General features: G+C 44.0%; 1 protein-coding gene across 1 annotated transcript in view; it reads left to right on the top strand.

Annotated features, from left to right (window-relative positions):
• The window catches only part of FAM124A (family with sequence similarity 124 member A), a 114,529-nt gene that overhangs the window by 41,978 nt on the left and 49,496 nt on the right, over nucleotides 1-23,055 (top strand). Inside the window, exon 3 of the mRNA XM_004376565.1 lies at nucleotides 11,560-12,293. Coding sequence (XP_004376622.1) covers nucleotides 11,560-12,293 — 734 coding nt within the window. The remainder of the gene's footprint in view (nucleotides 1-11,559; nucleotides 12,294-23,055) is intronic.

The following is a 23,055-nucleotide window of genomic DNA, read 5'->3' as shown; positions in this document are numbered from 1 at the left end:
CGTTTATTGTCTATCTCCTCATCTAGACTATAAGCCCCATGAAGGAGGGACTTTGTTTTATTCACCACTGTATCCTACAATGACTGGCACATAGTAGCTGATCAGTAAGTGTCATGGTTTGAATTATGTCCCCCCAAAAAATGTGTGTATCAATTTGGCTAGGCTATGATTCCTGGTATTGTGTGATTTTTCTGTATGTTGTAAACCTGCCTCTATGATGTTAATGAGGGAGGATGGGTGGCAGTTGTGTTAGTAAGGCAGGACCTGATCTACAAGACTGGATTGTGTCCTGAGGCAATCTCTTGAGATATAAAAGACAGAAGTGAGCAGTGAGACAGGGGGACCTCATACCATCAAGAAAGCAGTGCCAGGAGCAGAGTGCGTCGTTTGGACTGGGGTCCCTGTGCAGAGAAGCTCCTAGTCTGGGGGAATACTGATGAGAAGGCCGACAGAGAGGAAAAGCCTTCCCCTGGAGCTGACACCCTGAATTTGGACTTTTAGCCTACTTTGACGATGAGGAAATAAACTTCTCTTCATTAAAACCGTCCACTTGTGGTATTTCTGTTATAGCAGCACTACATGACTAAGACAGTAAGCATTCCTTGATAAATAAATGATTACAGTTGCAAAATGTAAGTGACAAATTCTACATGAAATGACAGAGACATCGATCATTGCTCAAAAATTCTAGAAAGGAGTCACTGAGCTTGTTCTGTCCTGAGACTTGGCCAGGCATGATCTCCTTTGGAATGAGGGGTCTGGACCTTCAACTGAACATACCTTCTGTTGTGAAGTAGATGCTCTGGGGACACACCATTTTGCCAGTTCTGGCAGGAGGGCCAGTCTGGCAGGCACGGGACAGTAGATGATAGTGCAGGCATGGCTGATGGAAGCCCCAGGATGCCGAGGCTGGCGGGGAGCTGTCCTGGCACAGGTGTCATTGGTTTCGCCAAGCAGGAGCTCAGCATCAGGAACTCTGTCCCCTCCCCTCTCCTCCACTGGGCTCAAGCTTAGAATGCACATCCCAGGGCAGGGGCTGCCAGGAACTGCCCAGGAGAAATGGTCCGTCCTTTCACAGGGAGTCCCCCACCCAGGCTGGCTGAGGGGGTGAGCCCCAGTGTCAGAGCCCCAGCCAAGCAGGCTGAGGTTCAGGAAGGAAACCAATATGCTAATAAGGATGGTGAGCTTGGGACGTGGACTGTACTGGTGAGGAGCACGGATTTGGAGGTTCAGATTCAGACCCTGTTCTTCTCTGGTTGGACGACCTTTGGCAAGCGGTTAACATTTCACCTGCAAAATGGGGATAATACACCTGTGTCATAGTGTGAATGTCCCTGGGTGGTGCAAATGCTTTGTGCTCAGCTGCTAACCAAAAGGTTGGCAGTTTGAATCCACCCAGCTGTGCTGTGGAAGAAAGGCCTGCTGATCTGCTTCTGTCAGGTTATAGCCAAGAAAACCCTATGGAACAGTTCTGTGGTTTTTTTTTTTTTTAATTGTACTTTAGATGAAGGTTTACAGAACCAATAGTTTTGCGTTAAACAGTTAGTACACATATTGTTTTATGACAATGGTTAACAACCCCACGACATGTCAACACTGTCCCTTCTCGACCTTGGGTTCTCTATTACCAGCTTTCCTGTCCCCTCCTGCCTTCTAGTCCTTGTCCCTAGACTGTTGTGCCCCATTAGTCTCATTTTGTTTTATGGGGCTGTCTAATCTTTGGCTGAAGGGTGAACCTCGGGAGTGACTTCATTACTGAGCTAAAAGGGTGTCCGGGGGCCGTACTCTTGGGGTTTCTCCAGTCTCTCTCAGGCCAGTAAGTCTGGTCTTTTTTTGTGTGTGTGAGTTAGAATTTTGTTCTGCGTTTTTCTCCAGCTCTGTCCAGGACCCTCTGTTGTGATCCCTGTCAGAACAGTCAGTGGTGGTAGCTGGGCACCATCTTGCTATACTGGACTCACTGTGGTGGAGGCTGTGGTAGTTGTGGTCCATTAGTCCTTTGGACTAATCTTTCCCTTGTGTCTTTGGTTTTCTTCATTCTCCACTGCTCCCAAAGGGGTGAGACCAGTGGAGTATCTTAGATGGCTGCTCACAGGCTTTTAAGACCCCAGACACTATCAATATGGAACAGTTCTACTCTGACACACGAGGTCGCCATGGGGTCCCCTTGACTTCACGGTGGCAGGTTTGGTTCTGGTCATCATAATGATGTTCTAAAGATGAAATGAGATGGTGTCCATAAAGCTTTTAGGACAGTGACTGGCAGGTAATAGCTTAATAAATGGTTGCTGTTGTCTAAATTGGTTTCCGTTAAATTTGAAAAGGGATACCCAGGAAAGTGAAATACTGGGAAAATGTAATAAATACCCAGGTTAACAGTACACTTTCTATCCTCTAGAAGGTCAGAAGGAGCACAGTGCTTTATTTAAAGTTGTTTGTTTTTTACCTTACCAAAGGCAAATCTGATTGTACATCATCACATTGAAAGAATCTCCCTTCTCCTTTGGGAAGCACGAACTAATTTGAAAGCCTCCTGACTATTGTGTGGACAACATAGATCATCGGACCAACCCTGAGGAAATTTGTCTGGCTACCCATTCCGTTTTGGTCTGTGTTTTGCCCTAACTGAACAGGTGGTCTGTGAGGTCCTGAAGAAGATGTGTAATAGATACGATAAAGGCACGCACGGACCGGTGGCATAGAGGCTTTTCATGGCAATTAATTATTCAGATTTCCCTCCTTCCCCTCAAATGCTTGGTTTCCTCTGGCTCTACAAAGACAGATTTCCTCTGGTGTGTGTAACCCTACCCTCCATGATGGCTGGGGGCTGCGTTCTGTGGCTCTTCAGCTGTTTGTTTTAGGGTCACGTGGAGCGAGCACAAGCCGGTGATACCCTGGGCACACTAATGCCCCCACGTTCTTGTTAACACTCCTGGGGCAGGATTTTAACCGTCACACCCTCTAGTTCATGCAGGGCAAACGGCATGCTGGTCGAGTGTCTTTGTCTTCCTTCCTGCTTGCTCCAGCTCCCAGCTGCCTCCCAAGCTGCCCACACGGGTGCTGCCGGTGGAGTGTCTCTCAGCCCCACCCCTCTGCCCCCAGGCCGGGCATCTTGCCCTTTTGCAGAGCCGAAACAGTCACTCATCCATGCAGGCTCCAGCGTGGCCTTTGTTCCTGCTCGCTGGGAAACCTTTGTGTGGCTAACAGAGGTGAACAGACTGTGCACCATGACAGCTCAACAGAAAGTACCTCACTCGGGCCCCTTCCCACCAGCCCCTCTGCCCGTCGGTGGGCTTTCTCTGCACCACTGTGCTGCTTTTCTTTCCACTCTTGAACCCATCTATGGGGCTGGCCTGTGCAGCGTGGCCACGAGTGCTGTGCTCAGATGGAAAGACCTGGGCGTGTGCCAACAGGAGGCGGTTTCTGCTTTATTCTTCCTCAGAGACCCAGGGCCCGAGGAAAGAGATCTCAATGGGTGTCCACAAAAGGAAGGTGTTGGTCGGTGGCCAGGAAGGCAGCCAGAAGGATACGAGGCAGAAGAGCTGGGAAGAAGGGTGAGATGGTAGCAGCGTGGCCAGAAATGGATGAGAGTGGCAGCTACTCACTGTGCTGAAGCAGAGAGCGCAGCAGAGGGCAGGCGTCCTCCCTGCAGGACAGTGGAGGGATTGGGCACACACCACAGATGCCGGAACCACACTGCCTGCTAACGCTCACCACTTACTCTCTGTGCGACCATGGCAAGTCACTTTACCTCTCTGAGTCTCGGTTTCCCGCCCTCTAAGTTGGAGATGGACTCTTCCTGTGGTGCAAACAGTTAATGTGCTCAGCTGCTAACTGAAAGGTTGGAGGTTTGAGTCTACCTGGAGGATCTTGGAAGAAAGGCCTGGTGATCTGCTTCCAAAAGGTCACAGCCATTGAAAACCCGATGAAATACTACTCAGCAATAAAGGAAAATGAGTTCCCAAAACATCTTAGAACATGGATGAATCTGGAGGACATTATGTTGCACAAAATAAATCAATCACAAAAATAATACTGCATATTCTCACTTTTATGAAATGACATGAACAGATAAATATACAGAAACTAATGTTCGTTAGTGGTTACCAGGGATTGGGGGGATTCACTGTCTAGATAGTAGACACTTGTTATTTTTGGTAATGGTAAAATGAGGGTGAAGTGTACACAGCTCGACGAAGGTAAACGATGTCACTAAAATGTACACACAAAAAAGGACCTATTGGTAATTACTATAATACATATAATATTTAAACAATAGCAAAAACAACCAAAAAATATATGTGTTGGTATATATGTATATATGCAGGCATATATGTGTATAAAACCAAAAACCTGTTGTCAAGTCAATTCTGACTCATAGCAACCCCGTAGGATAGGGTAGAACTGCCCCATAGGGTTTCCAAGGAGCGGCTGGTGGATTCAAACTGCCAACCTTTTGGTTAGCAGCCGAGTTCTTAACCATTGTTCCACCAGAGCTCCAATTATATGTGTATAGGTATGTATATGTGTGTGTATATATAGGTGTATGCATATGTATATGCATCTATGTGACTGTATGTGCATATATTCATATATATAATAAAGCACAGAGAGTGCACAGTTATGGATACTTCTTAGACATAACAAAACGCCTCTTGGAATTGGCTTTCTGGGTTGAGGGATTAGGACTATAGTCTTGTGGAACATCTCTGTCAATTGGCATAATATAGTTCATAAAGTTCTACATCCTCGTTTGGTGAGTAGTGTCTGGAGTCTTAAAAGCTTGTGATCAGCTACCTAAGATACAACTGTTGGTGTCTACTCATCCAAAGCAAATGAGAAAGAAGGAAACCAAAGACTCAAAGAAGAAACTAGTCTACAAGACAGATAGTCTACACAAACCATGGCCACATCTACCCTGAGACCAGAAGAACTAGATGGTGCCCAGCTACCACTACCACTCTTCTGACTGGGGCCATAATAGCTGGACCCTGATAGAGTGGGAGAAAATGTGCAATAGAACCTCAAATTCCTAAAAACAAACAAAAAACCAGACTTACTGGACTGGTTGAGACTGGAGGATTCTCCAAAACCTTGCTCTGAGATGACTCTTCAAACCTTGAACTGAAACTAACCCCTGAGGTCACCTTGTAGCTAAATAAGAGATTGGCTCATAAAATAAGGTATATCACCCATAAGTACTGTGCTCCTTTAAAAAAAACACCTATATGAGACCAGAGTCAACAATTACTTTAAAACAAAGATGAGAACATAAGGGGGCAGGGAAACTAGAGTAATGGACACAGAACCACCAGAACGGAAATGAGAATGTTGATGCGTTGTGAAGAATGTAACCAATGTCAGTGAACAATTTGTGCAGAAATTGTTGAATGGGAACCTAAACTGCTGTGTAAACCTTCACAGAAAACACAATAAAATATTATTAGAAAAGAAGGAAAACCCTATAGAGCACAGTTCTATCCTGACATACATGGGTCGCTGTGAGCCCCAGTCAACTCAATGGCAACTGGTTTGGTTTTAGTTTTAAAATGGGGATAATAGCATCTCCCTTGTAGGGTTGTCATGAGGATTAAGTAAGTTCATACATGTAAAACACCAAGAAAGTGCCTGGCACACAGCAAATGTCATATGTGTGTTAGCTAACAGTGTCATCTCATGTATATGGCAGTGTGCACATGCTGCGGGGGACTCACAATCCTAAAGGGACTGGCCTGCCTACTTAGACAGCTTTTCCCACACCTTCTTTCTACTTCATGTCTCCTTTATTCCTGCACACAGAAATCTTCTGTAATTTTCTGAAGTAAATTTATTCATCCCCAAATTGTTCAAAGCCCCCTGCTCTTTTCCATTTCTATTGAGCATTGATAAATGTTTAGCAGAGTTTAACAGGCCTCCACTACTGGGAGACAGAGACACCATGGAAAGCTGAAAGGTACACTTTCGTTATTGTGGGGTCTTCTCTTAGCTTTGCTGGAGTTCCTGATGGGTGGAAAATGTAATGGGTTTGCAGTTTTGCTACTTTTGTTTCAGTGGCACTTCTGCTGAGAGCGTGCTAGTGTTCAATGAAATGGAAAGCCAGGAGAACAGAATGAGCAGCCAAAGAAAAGGACAGAATAATCGATGAATTCAAGTTGCTTTTTAAGCCATTGTGATAGATTTTCATTGATTCAAATCAATAAGAGTGCACATACCTATCAGATAACTGCATAAAATGAAGCATATCATCTAAAGGTAATTGGTCCATCTTTAAATTCAACCCATCACCTCAGCAATGCATAGGGCCAATTGCCAACAGGACATTCCTCTTGGAAGTCATTCAGGCATTTCCAGCCAACACGGCCAAAGTATAACTCCTTACCTTCCTCCACAAACCTGCGCTTCTTTCTCTATTTCCTGTCTAGTTAAGCATCAACATCACACCAGTTGCTTAAGCCCGAAACATCAAGATACATCCCCTTCTACTTTTCCTGCTCACTAGGTGGTCCCCAGGTCCTGTTGCATATACCTCCTTGTGAATCAATGCCTCTTCTGTCTACCCACTGGCCCTGTCTGCGTCTGTAAATATGCTGTGTAACAACCACCCCCAAACTCAGTAGTTTGCAATAGCAATCATTATTTCCTGTATGTCTTGGGTCTACTGGTCTAGACCAGGCTCAGCTGGGTGACTGTGTTTGCTGGGCTCACTCCTATGTCTCATTCATGGTCTAATCCAGCTTAGTGGAGAAACTGCGAAGTCACATGGCAGAGAGCAAGGATACAGGCTGGGATGAAGGGCCAATAATGCAGACTACTACACCACCAAAACCCAAGTCCTTGTCTTCTCTTGTCTGGACTTTTCAGTAGTCTTCTAACTCCTTACTATGCCTATAGTCTAACATCCTCCTGACTTAATCCTGTCATCCCTTTATTGAAACCTCCCATTGTCCATTATCACGTACTGAATTAAGCTGAAGCCCCCTACATAACAGCTTCTGTCTCTGCAGTGATCCGCCCACAGTTGAGGTTATAATTGAGTTGTTGTTTGCCCTTCCAGACCCATTCACATTCTGCTTCCTCCAGGAAGCCTTCTCAGAAGCTCTAGAGAGAAAGAGATACTCTTTCCTTTATTGTCTGGTAGCAAATTGAAATAGCGATGTGCTCATATTTAACTTTCACAGATTTGGGGCTGGGGGTACGTGCTCAGCCAGAGAGAAAGGAAGAGTGAGGGAAGACAGTTGAAATAATTCCACCCACCATTCCACTCAGTAATCGTGGGAGAACTGAGATATGACTCAGCTGTTACTTCATCATCCTTGGTTCCAAAGGCCTCTTGAGCTCCTGAAAGCCTCTTGTAGGGTAAAAGTGTTGGCCTGTTGAGTGGGGCTCTAGTGTTTAAAGATACAAAACTATTACAGCAAGCTAGGTATCTCATCTGGTGTTCAACAAGAAACAGCTGTCTGGCTGTGTTGCCTTGTTGTAAGTCAGTACCACTGGCACTTTATTGGAAATCCAAGGGACTTTCAGTGATAATATTGTCTACATGTAATTTTTACCTCATGGGGACATTACAATCTAAATGCTGCCTAAGATGCAAGTCTTGTATTTTGCATAGACATATATCAAATTGAATTTTAATTTTTATGTCTGTGTTTCCTGACTAAATCATGAAGCTCTCCTCTGTGGCTTATGGTTCTTAGAGGGCTGCTGCCTGGGGTTGGACAGACTGAACACTGTTCACAGGAGAGTCTGTGTAAGCATATTCTCAGAGTACAGGTGGTACCAGGTTCCTTGTATTCCCAGTGACTGGTACATATTGATTGCTCAAGAAATGTGTGTATGAATGAAAAATAGAGAGAGAGAAGGCAACAACAAACTGAGCTAACTTCACAAGTGAGATGTACAATACAGTTGGGATGAAAATGAAAACAGGGTCTGAGCCAACAAAATTAAAACCATGTTATTGCAGGTGCACATGGTGACATGAACACGTCATCCCACTTGGAGGGTCATGTTTACCTACAACAAAAATTGCCTGTCAGCCTGTGGACCGATTGAGGTTATGGTTCCGAAAAGCACATCACACTTCTCAAATGGAACTGACCATATGATCACCCTATTCCTAACACCCTCTGGGTATTGTTAGGCATGTGTGTGAAGGCAGGTCCATTCTGAATCTAGCCCCCAGAATCACAACTGACATAAAGATTTCTTGATTGCCCTTAGATTAGTCATGAAACTTATATAAATGTAAACAGACCCATCTTTTAGAAGAGCAAGCCTTTTATCAGGTACAGTTACCTGAGTTTGATATACGCCTGTGTAGCCAGCACACTGTTTCGCTCCAGGTGAGTGTTGCAAGTAAAACAGCTTGACTGGGAATTTGATGCTCCCCAGGGTTCTTTCTGCCAGGGGACATAAGGAGAGTAACTGACCCAGTCAGGATATGTGGGCTTCTGGGTGGATGTGACCCAAGGAGAGGCTCAAAAGACAGCAAAAGTTGGGCAGTGATGGCCTCATGACACCCTCCCCTACCCCAGCCACAGCCTCAGTGAGGTCAGCTCTGCCAGCAGGAGCATGCACTGGCCCCAGGTTGTTCTTTCCTGTCTCTCCACCCCTTGGGGCACTGCTGACAGGATGCGTCACTCGCCAGGCCTCCTGTGCGAATGGAGTATGCTCCGCAAGGGCAAGCATATTCTCGTCGTTCCCCACTGTATGCCCACTGCCTAACACAGCGTCCCTATGTAGGAAGGATCCCATAAGTACTTGTTAAATGAATGAACAAAATAAACCAGTGAGGTGAACAAGCCTGAAGAGTGCGGTGGTCTAGGAAACAGTTGCAGGGGTTGTGTTGTAGTTCCCTACCGTGGAGAAGGCCCGGCTCATGGCGACTCTGTGACAGTAGAACAAAGCACTGCCAGTCCTGCCCCATCCCCATGGTCCGTTGCATATCGGACCCTTGAAATCCACAGGGTTTTCGCTCGCTAATTTTCAGAAGTAGATCACCAGGCCTTTCTCCCTAGTCTGTCTTAGTCTGGAAGCTCTGCTCTAAGGCACAGTATTTGCTTCAGGAAATGTAAATGGTGTGCATTCGAGGCCACAGCCCCTACCCTAACAGCCCGTCATTACTTCCATATCAGTAGAGACTTGACTTTCTGTTGCCTAAAATATACTCAGACCAATGAAATACAGGACGAGCGTTTTCTTTTTTTCTGCCCTGTGCTGAATTTTTTTTTTTTATTGTTGCAGTTTAGATGAAGTTTACATTTCAGGTTAGTCTCCGGTACAAAAACGTATACACACATTGTTATGTGACCCTAATTGCTGTCCCCCTACTATGACAGCACACTCCTCCTTTCTACCCCTGATTCCCCATGTCCATTCAACCAGCTCCTAACCCTCTCTGCCTTCCCATCTCACTCTGGACAGAAGCTGCCCATTTAGTCTCTTGTATCTACTTAAGCTAAGAGGGACACTCCTCACAAGTATCACTTTATGTCCCACAGTCCAGTCCAATCCCTGTCTGAAGAGTTGACCTCGGAAATTGTTTTATTTCTGGACTGATAGAGAATCCAGGGGCCATGCCTTCCAGGGTTCCTCCAGTCTCAGACCATTAAGTCTGGTCTTCTTACTAGAATTTGAGTTCTGCACCCCATTTTTCTCCTGCTCCATCAGGGACTCTCTGTGGTGTTCCCTGTCAGGGCGGTCGCTGGTGGTAGCCAGGCACCATCTAGTTCTTCTGGTCTCAGGCTGATGAAGTCTCTGATTTCTGTGGCCCTTTCTGTCTCTTGGGCTAATAATTTCCTTGTGTCTTTGATGTTCTTCATGCTCCTCTACTCCAGGTGGTTGGGACCAATTGATCCATCTTAGATGGCTGCTTGCAAGCTTTTAAGACCCCAGACGCCACTCACCAAAGTAGGATGTGGAACATTTTCTTAATAAGCTTTGTTACGCCAGTTGACCTAGATGTCTCCTGAAAGCATGGTCCCCAGATCCCTACCCCTGCTACTCTGTCCCTCAGAGTGTTTGATTGTATTCAGGAAACTTCTTAGCTTTGGTTCAGTCCAGTTGTGCTGAGTTCTCCTGTATTGTGTGCTGTCTTTCCCTTCACCTAAGGTAATTCTTGTCTACTATCTCGTTAGTGAGTAACTCTCATCCTTCCTCCCCACCCTCGTAACCATCAAAGAATGTTTTCTTCCGTGTTTAAACCTTTTCTTGAGTTCTTATAATAGTGGTCTTATACAATATGTGTCCTTCTGTGACTGACTAAATTCACTCAGCATAATGCCCTCAAGATTACTCCATATTATGTTTCATGGCTTCATCATTGTTCTTTATCATTGCGTAGTATTGCATTGTGTGGATATAGCATAATTTATCCATTTGTCCGTTGAGGGGCACCTAGGTTATTTCCATCTTTTTGCTATTGTGAACAGTGTTGCAATGAACATGGGTGTGCATATATCTATTCGTGTGACAGCTCTTATTTCTCTAGGATATATTCCAAGGAGTAGGATAGCTGGATCGTATGGTACTTCTATTTCTAGCTTTTTAGGGAAGCGCCAAATTGATTTCCAAAGTGGTTGTACCATTTTACATTCCCACCAACAGTGTATATGTGTTCCAGTCTCTCCACAACCTCTCCAGCATTTATTATTTTGTGTTTTTTGGATTAATGCTAGCTTTGTTGAGGTGAGATGATATCTCATTGGAGTTTTGATCTACATTTCTCTAATGGCTAATGATCGTGAGCATTTCTTCATGTGTCTGTTTGCCGCCTGAATATCTTCTTTGGTGAAGTGCCTGTTCATATCCTTTGCCCATTTTTTAATTGGGTTATTTGTCTTTTTGTTGTTGAGGTTTTGCAGTATCTTGTAGATTTTAGAGATTAGACACTGATTGGATTTGTCGGAGCCAAAAGTTTTTTCCCAGTCTGTTTATGTTGTCTTTTTACTCTTTTGGTGAAGTCTTTTGATGAGTGTGTTTGATTTTTAGAAGCTCCCAGTTATCTAGTCTCTCTTCTAGTGCTTGTGCATTGTTACTTATGGTTCATATTGTGTTTATGCCATGTATTAGGGCTCCTAGTGTTGTCCCTATTTTTTCTTCCATGATCTTTATCGTTTTCGATTTTATATTTAAGTCTTTGATCCATTTTGAGTTAGTTTTTGTTCATGGTGTGAGGTATGGGTCTTGTTTCACGTTTTTCAGATGGATATCCAGTTATGCCAGCACCATTTGTTAAAGAAACTGCCTTTTCCCCGGTTAATGGACTTTGGGCCTTTGTCTAATATCGGCGGCTCATAGGTGGATGAATTTATGTCTGGATTCTCAATTTCGTTCCATTGGACTAAGGTTTTCTTAACACCGTCCAGCTTGGGCCCTGTTTGTAGCAATAGTTATTTAGTCCTTCCCTGCTAGAGAGAGCTATAGTCATTTTTACTTGGGGTCAGAAACCCATAATGATTATGGAGCCAGCTCAGTGAGAAGTCAGCGTGCTTCCTACCGAGGCGGCCGTGCCACTCACTATTAGACACCTTCATGTCACGGTTTCTTTTTTGCTCCCAGGTGATCTGTCTGTGGAAGAGGCACAGGACCCTTTCCTAGTTAGCATCCACATAATTGCAGACCCAGGAGAATCCCAACACCTGCAGGAGGCCATCGACAAGGTCTTGGCTTGGATCCACCCAGACCTCCAGCTGTTCCGCGTCTCTGAGAGGAGAGCGTCGCGGAGGCGGAAGAAGACCACCAAGGCTGCGCAGCCGGCGCTGGCGGTGGTCCTGTTCCTGCAGGAGGAATACGGCGAAGAGCAGATCCTGCAGCTGCACCGAACGCTGCAGCGGCCGCCCTGGCACTTCCACCACGCGGAGCGCGTGCACGGCAGGTTCCTGCCCTACCTGCCCTGCAGCCAGGACTTCTTCACGCTGGCCCCCGGGACCCCGCTGTGGGCCGTCCGGCCCGTGCACTACGGCAAGGAGATCGTCCGCTTCACCGTCTACTGCCGTCACCAGAACTACGCCGACATCCTCAAGTTCTACGAGCTGATTCTCAAGCGGAGCCCCAGCCAGAGGAAGACGGACTTCTGCATCTTCCCCATCTTCTCCAATCTGGATGTGGACATCCAGTTCTCCCTGAAAAGGCTGCCCTGTGACCAGACCCCAGTCCCCACCGACTCCTCAGTGCTGGAGTTTCGCGTCAAGGACATCGGCGAGCTCGTGCCTCTCCTGCCGAACCCCTGCAGCCCCATCAGTGAGGGCCGGTGGCAGACGGAGGACCACGACGGGAACAAGATCCTTCTGCAGGTACTTTGTGGGCACTGTCTGTCTGTCTGTCTGTTGCCCTGTCTGTTTTTGAGGACAGAGAAACAAGTCAGTTGGCTCTGCCAGAAACCTTGAAAAAGGAGAGAAGATGAATGACCCTTTGTCGGACTCTTAGACAGGCCGTCCCCACTCCGTCTAAACAAAAGAAGTTCTTCTCAGGTGGCTGTCAGGGCCTCATGCCGCAGGGGAGCCACTCCCCTGGCTTCTGGGGATTTCTCATGGGCTTGCAGGCGGTGGAACTTGTTTGTTGAAGTTTCTGAATCTGCTCCCTGACACTTAGTGCGTTTTTAGCAACGTACCCTTAACTCCCTCAAAGGAACAGAAGGGAACTCGTCTATTTGAAAACTGTAAACTATATTGACGTTCAGTAGAGAAGGTATCTGTTCTCTTTTTCCCTCTTAGCGCCCTGCCCCACCTTCTAGCCTGCATTTGAGCAGCTGCTTTGCAGTAGGTTGTTAAAATTCTGGGATCACATTAAAAATGATTTCTTCGTAAACCTTGTAAGGGATGAGTGGTACCTGTGGAGCATCTGATTTCATTAGGTGTGGGAAGGGGTGAGTGCAGTACATTTTAAGGAAATGGACACTTGGTAGACTGTCCCTTCCATGGTTAGTGTGTTGGCTCTATTACCAGACGCTTTTCTCCTCCCATCCTTCCAGTGGTTGTCCCAAACTTTTTAGAGATAACTAATTATACTCTGGATTTCAAAATTCAGCATGTAAATTTAAAAACGCCCTACCCCCGGCCTTATGAGGCAGTAGTGGTTCAGTGGTGGAATTCTCACCTTCCCTGTGGCAGACCCCAGTTCGATTCCCAGCCAGTGCACCTTATGTGCAACCACCACGCACCTATTGGGGAGGCTTGTGTGTTGCTATGATGCTGGACAAGTTTCAGCGGAGCTTCCAGACTAAGACTAGGAAGAAAGGCCTGGCAAACTACATCTAAAAATCAGCCAATGAAAACCCTATGGAGCACAGTGGTCCAGTCCACAACCAATCATGGGAATGGTGCCGGACTGGGCAATGTACACAGGGTCACTATGAGTCGGGGGCAACTCAATGGCAGCTGGTAACATAACAACCGCTGGCGCTACTTGATAAATACTTTACAAACTGAGGCATTCCTGAAGTAACAAGTAAATCACTTTCAGAGTATAGGACTTTTTTTTTTTTTTCTGGAAAGCATCTGCCTCCTCAGTTTTCACATTTGACTACCTGAAAGGAGACAGTTGATAGTGAATTACGGGCCATTGTCTTTAGAGTTGCTGAGTGTGGTCCCTTGAATCACAGGTAAAGTTTCACAGTTTTTGTTTGTTTGGGTATTAAACACCAAGACTATGCAGTAAAAATTCGGCAGACGTCAGACATACAGCCAAGCCACATTACTCGAGTCAGAAAGGTCACCTTGGAGTGTTTACTGTTTAACCAGTCAGCTCCAACTCATGGCCACCTCATGTGTTCAGAGTAGAACTGTGCTTCATGAGGGTTTCAGCGGCTGATTATCAGAAATATATCACCAGGCCTTTCTTCCAAGGTGTCTCTGGATGGATTTGAACCTTTACCCTTTCAGTTAGCAGCCAAGTGCATTAACCATTTGCACAGCCCAGGGACTCCCTACTACTTACCGGAACGAGACAGTTGTCAGATTTTCCTTTGGACCGTGCAGATGAGGAGCTACAGAACATTGCGCAGTACCTTGAACAGTAGCATTTGCTCTGTAATCCCTTTGGAAATGTGACAAGAGTTTCTCCTGTGTTTGAAGACTGCCAATTCTTTATGTAAAAACCGTTGCACCAAGTAAAAGTTAATGGACATGCAAAGGATTTTAGTCATACCAAAAAAACAGTAAGAATGTGGTTGTTTGAAGTGGTGCAGTAGTTGAGCCACACATTTAAATAGTTAAACATTTAAGTAGTTAAAATCTTTGCAGGTACAGGCTTTTGAAGTTAAAGCATTTAAGTGTGAAGAAAGTAAAAAAAAAAAAGTCTTGGGACTCAGGAACGCACTCTTTGTTCAAACTAGCAGTGTGTCCAGGAGTTAAATTAATGTGGTCAGAAATGACTAATAGCTCCCTTATAATTCTCGAAAATGACCATTTGAACAGGTTACTGTTACTGCCTCACAGCAGAGAGCAACCTCTGCTCTAGCGTGAGATACACATCTTTTTTTTCTTTTTTTCCTCTATGTTTAACTTTTCTTTTTCCTCATTCAAAAATTTATACACAAATTATTTTGTGACATTGGTTGCAGTCCCCTCAATATGTCACCACTCTTCCCCTTCCCTCTTCACCTGGGTTCCCTGTGTCCATTCATCCAGGTTTCCTGTTCCTTCCTGCCTTCTCGTTGTTCCTTTTGGGCAGGTGTTGCCCATTTGGTCTCATAGACTTGATTGAACTCAGAAGAACATTCCTCACGTGTGTTATTGTTTGTTTTATAGGCCTATCTAATCTTTGGCTGAAAGGTAGACTTTGGGAGTGGCTTCAGTTCTGAGTTAGCAGGGTGTCCAGGGACCACTGTCTTGGGGGTTCCTCCAGTCTCTGTCAGACCAGTTAATTCTTATTTCACTCAGCATAACGCCCTGCAGATTCATCCACGTTGTGAGATGCTTCGTGGATTCATCATTGTTCTTTATCATCGTACAGTATTCTGTTGTGTGTACGTACCATAATTTATCCATTCATCTACTGAGGGGCACTTAGGTTGTTTCCATCTTTTTGCTATTATGAATAATCTGCAATGACCATGGGTGTGCATGTCTATTCATGTGATGGCTTATTTCTTTAGGATGTATTCCTAGGAATGGTATTGTTGGATCATATGGTGTTTCTAGTTCTAGCTTTTTAAGGAGGCGTCATATTGTTTTCCACAGTGGTTGTATCATTTTACAGTCCCACCAGAAATGCATAAGAGTTCCAATCTCCCTGCAACCTCTCCAACATTTGTTATTTTCTGTTTTTTTTTTCTTTTTATTAGTGCCAGTAATGACGGGGTAAGGTAGTATCTCATTGTAGTTTTGATTTACATTTCTCTAATGGCTAATGATCGTGAACATTTCCTGATGTGTGTTAGCTTCCTGAATGTCTTCTTTGGTGAAATGTCTGTTCATATTCTTTGACCATTTTTTCATTGGGTTGTCTTTTTGTTGTTGAGGTGTTGAAATATTTTGTGGATTTTAGAGATTAGACCCTTATTGGATATGTCATAGCCAAAAATTTATTCCCAGTCTGTAGATTCTTTTTCTACTCGTTTGGTGAAGTCTTTTGATGAGTGTTTAAGTGTTTAATTTTTAGGAGCTCCCAGTTATTTTGTTTAATCTTCTGGTGTTTGTGCATTGTTAGTTATGGTTTGTATTGTATTTATGCCTTGTATTAGGGACTCTAGTGTTGTCCCTATTTTTTAGGTTTTATCTTTAGGTCTTTGATCCATTTTGAGTTAGCTTTTGTATATGGTGTGAAGTTTGGGTCCTGTTTAATTTTTTTACAGATGAATATTCAGTTTTGCTGGCGCCATTTGTTAAAAAGACTGCCTTCCCCATTTAAGGGACTTTGGTCCTTTGTCAAAGATCAGCTAACCACAGGTGGATGGATAGATTTACATCTGGGTTCTCGATTCTGTTCTATTAGTCTATGTGTCTTTTGTTGTACCAGTACCAGGCTGTTTTGACTACCGTGGCTATATGGTAGGTTTTGAGATCAGGTGGTGTGAGGCCTCCTACTTTGTTCTGTTCTTCGATAATGCAGTGCTTATCTGAAGCCTCTTTCCTTTCCATGTAAAATTGGTGATGAGTTTTTCCATCTCATTAAAGAATGCTGTTGGTATTTGGATGGGGATTGCATTACATCTGTAGATCGCTTTGGGTAGAATTGACATTTTCACAATGTTAAGGCTTCCTATCCATGAGCATGGTAGGTTTTTCCACTTATATAGATCTCTTTTGGTTTCTTGCAATAGTGTTTTTTAGTTTCCTTTCTATAGATCTTTTACGTCCCTTCTTAGATTTATTCCTAAGTACTTTATCGTTTTAGGCACTATTGTAAATGGTATTGTTTTCCTGATTTCTTTTTGGAAGTTCTCATTGTTGGTGTATAGGAATCCAACTGATTTTTGTATGTTGATCTTGTATCTTGCTACTCTGCTGAATCTTTCTATCAGTTCCAGTAGTTTTCTTGTGGAATCTTTGGGGTTCTCTGTGTATCGGATCATATCATCCGCAAATAGAGATAGTTTTACTTCTACCTTTCCAACTTGGATGTGCTTTCTTTCTTTTTCTTGCCTTATTGCTCCAGCTAGGACTTCCAGCACAGTGTTAAACAGGAGTGGTGATAAAGGGCATCCTTGTCTTGTTTGTGTTCTCAGGGGGAGTGCTTTCAGCCTCTCTCCATTGAGAATGATGTGGCTGTTGGTTTTGTATAGATACCCTTTAATATGTTGAGGAATTTCCCTTCTATTCCTATTATAGTGAAAGTTTTTATCAGGAACGGGTGTTGGACTTTATCGAATGCCTATTTTGCATTGATTGAGATGATCATGTGATTCTTTTCTTTTGTTCTATTTATGTGGTTGATTACATTGATTGATTTTCTAATGTTAAACCATTTTTGTATACCTGGCAAGAATCCCACTTGGTTATGGTGTATTATTTTTTTTGATGTGATGCTGAATTCTGTTGGCTAGAATTTTGTTGAGAATTTTTGCATCTATATTCATGAGAGATATTGGTCTGTAATTTTCTTTTTTTGTGGTGTGTTTGCCTGGCTTTTGTATCAGGGTTATGCTGGCTTCATAGAATGTATTCCATTTCTATGCTGTGAAATTGTTTGAGTAGTACTGGCATGAGCTTCTCTCTGAATGTTTAATAGAATTCTCTAGTGAAGCCGTTCAGGTAAGAGCTTTTTTTTGTTGGGAATTTTTTATTACCTCTTCAGTCTCATCTCTTGTTATGGGTCTGTTCATACATTATGTCTCAGTTTGTGTTACTGTAAGTAAATAGTGTGTTTCTAGAAATTTGTCTGTTTCTTCTAGGTGCTCAAATTTGTTGGAATACAGTTTTTCATAGTATTCTGTTATGATTCTCTTTATTTCAGTTGAGTCTTTTGTAATGTCCCCCATGTTATTTCCATTGGGGGTTATTTGCTTCCTCTCCTGTTTTTCTTTTGTCAGTTTGGCCAATGATTTATCAATTTTGTTAATCTTTTCAAAGAACCAACTTTTTCTGTTCTCTGTTTCATTTATTTCTGCTCTAATCTTTATTATTTCTTTTCTTCTGGTGGCCATGGGCTTCTTTTACGTTTCTCTTTCTATTTGTTCGAGTTGTAGGGCTAACATTTTGATTTTGGCCTGTTCTCCTTTTTTAATGTATGCATTTATGGCTATAAATTGACCTCTGACCACTTCCTTTGCTGTGTCCCAAAGGTTTTGGTATGATGTGTTTTCATTCTTATTTGATTCTGGGAATTTTTGATTCCCTCTTTGATTTCTGCTATTACTCAGTTGTTTTTAAGCAAGGTGTTATTCAGTTTCCATGTATTTAATTTTTTCCCCTTGTTCTTCCTGTTACTGATTTCTACTTTTATGGCATTGTGATCAGAGAGAATGCTTTGTATTATTTCAGTGTTTTGGATTTTATTGAGGGTAGATTTGTGGCCCAAAATGTGGTCTGTTCTGGAGAATGTTCTATATGCATTGGAAAAGAATGTATACTTTGCTGCTGTTGGGTGGAGTGTTCTGTATGTCTGTGGGGTCAAGTTGGTTTATTGTGGCCTTTAGATCTTCCATATCTTTGTTGAGTTTCTTTCTAGGTGTTCTGTCCTTTACTAGAAGTGGTGTATTGAAGTCTCCTACTACTTTGTGTAACTGTCAATTTCTTTTTTCAGTGCTTTTAGAGTTTCTTTTATGTATTTTGGAGCCCTGTTGTTGGATGCATAAATATGGATTAAGGTTATTAATTAAGGTTATGTCCCCTTGGTCTCTTTAATTATTATATAATGTCCTTCTTTGTCTTTTATGGTTGATTTTGTCTTAAAGTCTCTTTTATCTAAGATTAGTATTGCCACTCTTGCCCTTTTTTGGTTACGGTGTTTGCTTGATAAATTTTTTCCATCCTTTGATTTTTAATATTTTTTATGTCTTTTGTGGGTAAGATGTGTCTCTTGTAGACAGCATATTGATGGGTTGTGCTTTTTTATCCATTCGGCCACTCTCTGTCTCTTTACAGGTTCATTTAAACCATTTACATTCAGTGTGATTATCGATAGATATGAATTTACGTCTGTCATATTGTTCTGCCTTTTTTGTGTGTGTGGTGCTGATGTTTTCTTTGTTCCTCTTATTTTCCTGTGCTAAGTTCCTTTTGTTTATGGGTTTTCTTTTCTTTTACTATTATAGATTTTGTGTTTACTGAGACTTTCTTTTTTTTTTCATTCTGATAAGTAGGTTTGTTAACTTTCTTTGTGCTTACCTTGAAATTCACCCTTCTCTTCCTAAGTTTGAACAAGTCTTTTATTACTTTGTATCACCTTGACTTCCTCTCCATCTGGAAGTTCTATACCTACACCATTTATTCCCTCTTTTATTCTTTTGATGTTGTAGTCATTTACAGATTGATGTCTCTGTTTCCCTGTTTTAAGCCTTTTAGCTTTGCTTTATTATTGAGAGTTCTTTACCTAGGTTGGTATCGGCCTGACGCTGCCCTGTATCCTAGACTCTGGCTGTTGTCTGATGTTGTTGGTTCTGTAACTGAGGACTCCCTTTAATATTTATTGTAATTCTGGTTTGGTTTTTACAAATTGCCTTTATTTCTGTTTATCTGAAAATGTCCTAATTTCGCCATCATATTTGAGAGAGAGTTTTGCAGGACATATTATTCTTGGTTGGCAGGTCTTTTCTTTCAAGGTTTTGTATATGTCATCCCATTGCCTTTTTGTCTGCATAGTTTCTGCTGAGTAATCGGAGCTTAGTCTTATAGTTTCCCCTTTGTACGTGACTTTTCATTTTTCTCAAGCTTCTCTCAGGATTCTTTCTTTGTCTTTGTTTTTTGCAAGTGTGATTATGAGATGTCTTGGTGACTTTCTTTTAGGGTCTATTCTGTATGGGGTTCATTGAGCTTCTTGGATGGTCAGCTTTACATCTTTCGTGATATTTGGGAAATTTTCTGCCAGTAAATCTTCAACAATCTTTTCTGTGTTTTCCATTTTCTCCCCTTGTTCTGGAATTCCAATCAAGTGTAAATTTTGCTCTTGATTGTGACCCACACAATTCTTAGGTTTTCTTCATTCTTTTTTTTTATTTTTCCTCAAAGTGGTGTCCATGAATTTGTCTTCAGTCTTGCTAATTCTGTCTTCCATTGTTTCAAATTTGCTTCTAAAACCCTATATTGAGTTGTCCATGTCTGCTATTTTGTTGTTTATGTTTTGGATTTCTAGTTGCTGTTTTTGTATTATTTCTAATTGTTTATTTTAACATTTTGTTTTTGTATTATTTTCCTGAATTCTTCTATTGCTTAATGTTTTCCTTGATTTTGGCTATGTTTTCATTGGTTTTGTCTGTGTTTTCTATGATTTTGTCTATTTTGTCCTTGGTTTTGTCAATTTTTTCCTTGATCCCTTTCCTAATCTTTCAGAAAGCCCTAAATATTAGTCTTTCAAGTTCCATATCAGGTAGTTCCACTGCTTTTTCCTCTACCAAAAGGTCATCTGCTTCTTTATTTTGGTCAGTTGCTGAAGCCATCTTGTCCTGCATTTTTATATGCTTTGATACTGTCTGCTGTCTCTGAGGCATTAAGGTATTACTTTCTTTATTTATTGATTGTATGTTACTTTGTTTTGTCCTTTGTTTTGTTTTGATATGTCATGGTGGGTGGGCCAGGCGTGCTTTGCTGCTTGCTTGTTTGTGGACACGATACCTCTCATCACCTTGTCCAGGTGGGCGGGCAGTAGCAGGCCGGGCGAGCCTGCTTCTCTGCACACTGGTTTGGTCAGGTGGCTGAGGGCATACTGGGTGGACACTGTCTGTCTCCTGATTTTGGTCCAGCAGTGTGAGAGAGTTGACAGCCCTTCACTAGGTAGGAAAGGGTGTCAGACGGGGAGTGGTACAGGCTTGCTTCCCACTGTTCAGCAGCTGGTTGAGTGCAGGAGGGGAGGGGCAGTGCAGGCCAGGTGTGGTGGCAGGCCTGAGCTGAGGATGCGCTAGCCGCGGCGGCACAGCAAGGGCCAGTTGGAAGGGGGGTGTTGTGCAGGGCTAGATGAGGAGAAGAAAGAAAAGAGAGAGAAGGAAAAAAATCTAGCTGGCAGATGGGGATGGGCGGGCCTGGGGGCCAGCAGGAAGGGCAAAGAGAAGTGGTTTGCAGGGCTGTACGGGAGGAAGAAAGTGGTGGGCTGGTGGCTGTCTAGCCACGGCAGTGCAGCATGGCCCAGCGGGAAGGGTAGAGGTGACGTATGGGTCTAGGTGAGAGGGAGAAAGAAAATGAACAAAGGAAAAAATCGGGTGGCAGGAGCTGGCGGGTGGAGTGAGTGGGGGAGGGTGGGCCCAGGGTGGCAGCAGGCTGATAGCTCTCTAACCACAGTAGTTTGGTGACGCCCAGCAGGAAGGGGTAGAGGTGGCATATGGGGCTAGGTGAGAGGGAGAAAGAAAACGAAGGAAAAGGAAAAATGGTGTGGTGGGTGGGGGCAGGCAGGACCTGGAGCAGCAGTGGGCTGATATCTTTCTACCCATGGTGGTTTGGTGAAGCCTGCCTGGAAGGGGTAGAGGTGATGTACAGGGCTAGGTGGGAGTGAGAAAGAAGAGGAGGAAAAGGGGAAAAAATGACACGGTGGGAGCCAGCGAGCGTGGATGGGGTGGGGGACCCTGGCGGCAGTGGGCTGGTGGCTCTCTAGCCAAGGCAGCATGGTGCAGCCTGGCAGGAAGGGGTAGATGCAGTGTATGGGACTAGGTGGGAGGGAGAAAGAAAAGGAGGAAACTGGAAAAAAATAAGAAAAAAAATGGCACAGCGGGAGCCAGCAGGTGGGGATGGAGGGGACCCGGGGTTGCAATGGGCTGGTAGCTCTCTACCTGTGGCAGTGTGGTGTGACCCTGCAGGAAGGGGTAGAGGTAGCCTATAGGGCTAGGTCTGAGGGAGAAAGAAAAGGAAAAAAGGGCAAAAAAATGGCACAGCAGGAGCTGACTGGTGTAGGCAGGGCAGACCTGGGGTGATGGTTGGCTGGTGGCTCTCTAGCTGAGTGGCACAAGCTGGCCCGTATAGAAGGGGTGAGGGTGGCATACCAGGCATGGTGGGAGGGAGAAGGAAAAGGAAGAAAGGGAAAAGAAAAAAAATGGAGCAGCAGGAGCTGGCGGGTGAGGGTGGGTTGGACCTGGGGTGACAGCAGGCCTGTAGTTCTCTAGCCGAGCGGCATGGCGTGGCCTGTCAGGAAGTGGTGGGGGTGGCATACAGGGCCGAAGAGCGAGGTGCTCTGTCTCCTGTTGGGAACTCCGTAAAGTTGCCTTCCTGTTCTTCCTGTCTGGGGTTGTTACTGGCTGTGCTCCAAGATGACAACGCTGTCCCATGTTAGTTGGCAGGGGACCTCCACTCCATATCTCTCCTTGTTCTCTGTTTTCCTTCAGTTTCTTCTTCCATTTGGATTTTGATCTAGTTCTTTATCCATTCATTGGATGCTTAGGGTTCCCGGATTGGCGTCTGTATCTATTTTACTTTGTTTTTCAGGTCTTTGCTGCAGATGGACAGCACGATGCATCTGTCTAGGGGGCCATGTTAGCTCTGCCTTCCTGCCCATCTTTTTTGGTTACTATTAAAAGTAAACAGATTGAGGTTCCGGCAAGATGGCACTCTAGGCAGAAGCACCATGCAGTCCCTCCACAGCAAAGATCTGAAAAACTAAGCCAAACAGAGAATGCAACATACTGAAACCCTAGAAAATCAAACGAAGAGATAAAGAACTCAGCCGAGCACCAAATGGAGTGAGAATACTGAAAGAGAATGGAGAGCGAGGAGAGATTCATGCAGAGGTCCCCTACCAGCTAACGCAGCGCGGATCCACCATCTTGGACTCCTATAGGAGACCAGCAAACAGGGGTACGAGAAAGCAGCCTCACGGAGCATCCAGTGGGAGACAAAACAGCCGCTTAGCTCCACACATAACCATCTCACCGCTGCATCCTGCCTACCTGTACCGTGCACTTGACATCATACCACCAAGCAGTGCAGGCAAGGCCAACTGGAACCTTCCCAGCACTCATTACCGACCCGCCCTGGTGGCTGTAGTGAGTGCCACAAACAACCAGTCCCAGTGGCTTCTCTTCAGCTAGACCTGCCCTGCTGTACCACATCTGAGTGACTGAACTTGCCAGTTAGAGAAGGAGGCGAAAAGTATTGAGCACACAGACGAGCAAACAACAAAGAGCACGCAGTCCGCCTGCTCAGAAATACTCAAATTTTTTTTTTTTTAAAAAAGGGACAAAACAAACAAATCTACAATCAGTAAATGAGAGAAATATCTACTGAGTACCCGAAAACAGCAAACAATATCAAAACATTTACAAAAACAGGACAGGATGGTTCCAGTAGCGTCCAAATTAAAACACCGGATGACGCTTCTGTGGAGGAAATGCACTAGAAGTACCTGATAGGGAATTTAAATCTCTAATACTCGGAATTTTCCAAGAACTGAGGCAAAAAGCTGACAAACATGAGAAAAAATAGACAAATTCATGGAAAATACAGACAAAAAATTGGAAGAATTCAGGAAGATGATGCA

Source organism: Trichechus manatus, unplaced genomic scaffold (genome assembly GCF_000243295.1).
Source record: "Trichechus manatus latirostris isolate Lorelei unplaced genomic scaffold, TriManLat1.0 scaffold00044, whole genome shotgun sequence".
In the NCBI taxonomy this organism is placed as follows: Eukaryota; Metazoa; Chordata; class Mammalia; order Sirenia; family Trichechidae; genus Trichechus; species Trichechus manatus.
Note: the sequence above shows the minus strand (reverse complement) of the source record. Positions and strands in the feature narration are given on the sequence as shown.